The 2,698-nt window shown below is 40.9% G+C and overlaps 1 protein-coding gene across 1 annotated transcript; it reads right to left on the bottom strand.

Moving 5' to 3' along the window:
• Positions 1–883: 883 nt before the first annotated feature.
• Positions 884–2,471, bottom strand: LOC123307023. The gene is made up of 2 exons (XM_044889225.1): positions 1,253–2,471; positions 884–933 (listed from the first exon to the last, which is right to left on the bottom strand). The coding sequence occupies exons 1-2, from the start codon at positions 2,469–2,471 to the stop codon at positions 884–886; spliced, it is 1,269 nt and encodes a 422-aa protein (XP_044745160.1).
• Between the last annotated feature and the right edge of the window lie 227 nt (positions 2,472–2,698).

Here is a 2,698-nt window from a genome sequence, read left to right as displayed (position 1 = left end):
ATAACCAAGAAGAATGGACCGAAACCTAGAGGCAGAGTCAGAAAATATATCAATGTTAGTGACTTTAGACAGCTCATTAAATGTTTTCATTAATCTGTGAATTGGAGAGTTAAGAAAATAGTAAGTACTCGCAAAGTCAGTAAAAAATGTATCCGTGTGTCGAGTGTTATAAGAGGGAACGACCAACCTTACATAGTTGGACAAATGAGTACAATCGATTTTGTTGTTCACCAGTTTGTAAGTGAACATTGCATCAGCTATCCTTCTGCGATGCTCAAGAGGAATAAAGTTTAATTTCCGATAAACTTCGGATGTATCATTCACAGGAGGGAAGAATCGTCTCTGGCAATGTCTCACGAACCTCCTCTGAACACCCTCCAGTCTATCTATATAAATCCCATAGCGCGGATTCCACACAACAGACCCAAAACATAAGATGCTGTTGACGTAGGCCAGGAAAAGAGTGCGAGCCACGTCGGCACTCCGGAATTCAAATGTTGTTCGGAATATGAAACCAAGCATCCGATTGGCCCTTTTCGAAATATTAAAGATATGTTGATCGAAGAGCAATTTGGAGTCCAACGTGATACCCAGATCTTTCACGGAGTTGACGTTAGAAATAGGCTCACCGAAAATTCGGTATGTAACTGGCACAGAGACGGGTTTTCTGGAGAAGGTAATAGAGCAGCATTTAGATAGGTTTAGAAGAAGCTTGCAACCTTGCAAAAATCAGCAAATCGATTTAAATCTTCTTGAATACGTACTGTGTCGTTAGGACAGGAAATAGAATGAAACATCTTTAGATCATCGGCGTAAAGAAGAACTCTGCAAAATTTAAAACATCTAATAACGTCATCAATAAAAAGTAAAAAAAGTAATGGGCCTAAGTGGGACCCCTGAGGTACACCAGATGTGATATGAACCGCTTCAGATCTGAAACCACCCAAACAAACACGCTGATGTCTATTAGTCAAATAGGACCCAAACCACCGGAGAAGACTCCCACACACACCAAACCCAGCAAGCTTAGAAATCATTATGGAGTGGTCAATTCTATCGAAAGCCTTGCTAAAGTCGGTATAGACAGCCCCAACCGAAAGTCCAGAATCCATATTCTCCAAGATATATTCCACATATAGGGACATATTAGTCTCCACTGAGCGATTTTTCATGAAACCATGTTGTTCGGTGTTCAATATATTCTTGAAATCAAAATAAAGGAAATCCGTCACGATGCTCTCAAACAACTTACCAATCGCGCAGAGTTTAGAAATAGGTCTGTAGTTCTCAACAAGATTTTTATTCCCTGATTTGAATATAGGGGTGATACTGCTAACTTTCCATTTATAAGGGAAGCAACCATCCTTTAAAGACTTGTTGAATACAATAAATAGAGGTTCAACAATCAAATCGCAACAATTTTTCAGGAAAGAGGAAGGAATACCATCAGGGCCAGGACTCCCATTACGCATGGACGTGATCTTAGTGCGGATATCATCGCGCTCAATATTGAAATTAGATAAATGCAGAGGAACCCCTTCAGAAGGTTCATTATAGGTTATAGCCGAGGAAGGAAGAAAAACTGAGGCAAAATAATCAGAGAACTTATTACAAATTTCCTGCGGGTTAGTCGAGACACCACTGGGTGTACCGACAGAATCAGGCAAACAAGGAGAACCCTTCTTATTCCCCACATATCGCCAGAAAAACTTCGGATCATCCACAATGCTACCCTCCACACTCGCCAAATACTTTTTGTAATCCTCTGAGATCAGATGCCTGGCTCTAGCCCTCAAAAGCCTGAATGTAGCGTAATCCAACGAGTTGGCATACATCTTCCACCGCTTATGAAATTTTTTCTTTTCCCTTATGGTTTTGATAGAAGCTAGGGAGTACCAAGTTGGATATTTTCTGCAGTATTTGGGATAGGAAGGGACTGAACTATCAAATATATCATCCAAAATCTCATAGAATCTATCCACAGCAGTATCTAGATCTTGGTAAGACAACTCGCGTGTCCAATCAATGGCACCAGGAGCTTCATTTATCGCACCAAAGTCAGCACGGTTGAAATTTCGATTGCGTGAATTACCCAAACATTTCTTATGTTGAACAGGAACATTTATATTAAACTGTAAAGTATTATGACCTGGATCTTCAGGAACTAGAGGGAATTCAGAGAGTTGAAAATCGGTTATATTGAAATTGTTATTAAGAACTAAGTCAAGTGTATTGCCGGAGACATTGACAAAGCTGTTGAACTGATTCAAGCCCGAGAGGGAAATGGCGTCCACGAAGGAAGCCGAACAGGGATCTCTAGCATTACTTGGGATACAGAAGGAATTTAGTGGGTTCATATTCCACTTTATTTCTGGCAAGTTGAAGTCGCCGCAGATAACAAAGGTATCGTTACAATTATGATTATTAACTATATCACATAGGCTACTTGTAAAGGAAGTTAAAGCCACCATGTCTCTCGGTGGGATGTAGGCACATCCAATGTGAACTCTAGCTTTGCTACCCCGATCAGGAACTATAGTTACCCAAATGTCCTCAGCTTCTGAGCACCAGGAGCTCTCAGAAAAACTCGTGAGATTATTCGAGACTGCCACCAGAACACCACCCCCCCTACTCTTGAGCGACGAGCCAGACCTTCTATCTCGCCGGTAGACTTATAGGAGTTATTTAGTACCTCAGA

Source organism: Coccinella septempunctata, chromosome 2 (genome assembly GCF_907165205.1).
Source record: "Coccinella septempunctata chromosome 2, icCocSept1.1, whole genome shotgun sequence".
NCBI lineage: Eukaryota > Metazoa > Arthropoda > Insecta > Coleoptera > Coccinellidae > Coccinella > Coccinella septempunctata.
The sequence above is the reverse complement of the archived record's forward strand: the minus strand, read 5'-3'. Positions and strand labels throughout refer to the sequence as shown.

What these genes read in the sequence shown, in the direction of transcription:
- LOC123307023 (XM_044889225.1), bottom strand. Translation starts at nt 2,471, where the DNA reads ATGGTGGCTTTAACTTCCTTTACAAGTAGCCTATGTGATATAGTTAAT. An exon ending in TTCTAAACTCTGCGCGATTG is followed by an intron (nt 934 to 1,252) that starts GTAAGTTGTTTG and finishes GGGTGGTTTCAG; the next exon opens with ATCTGAAGCGGTTCATATCA.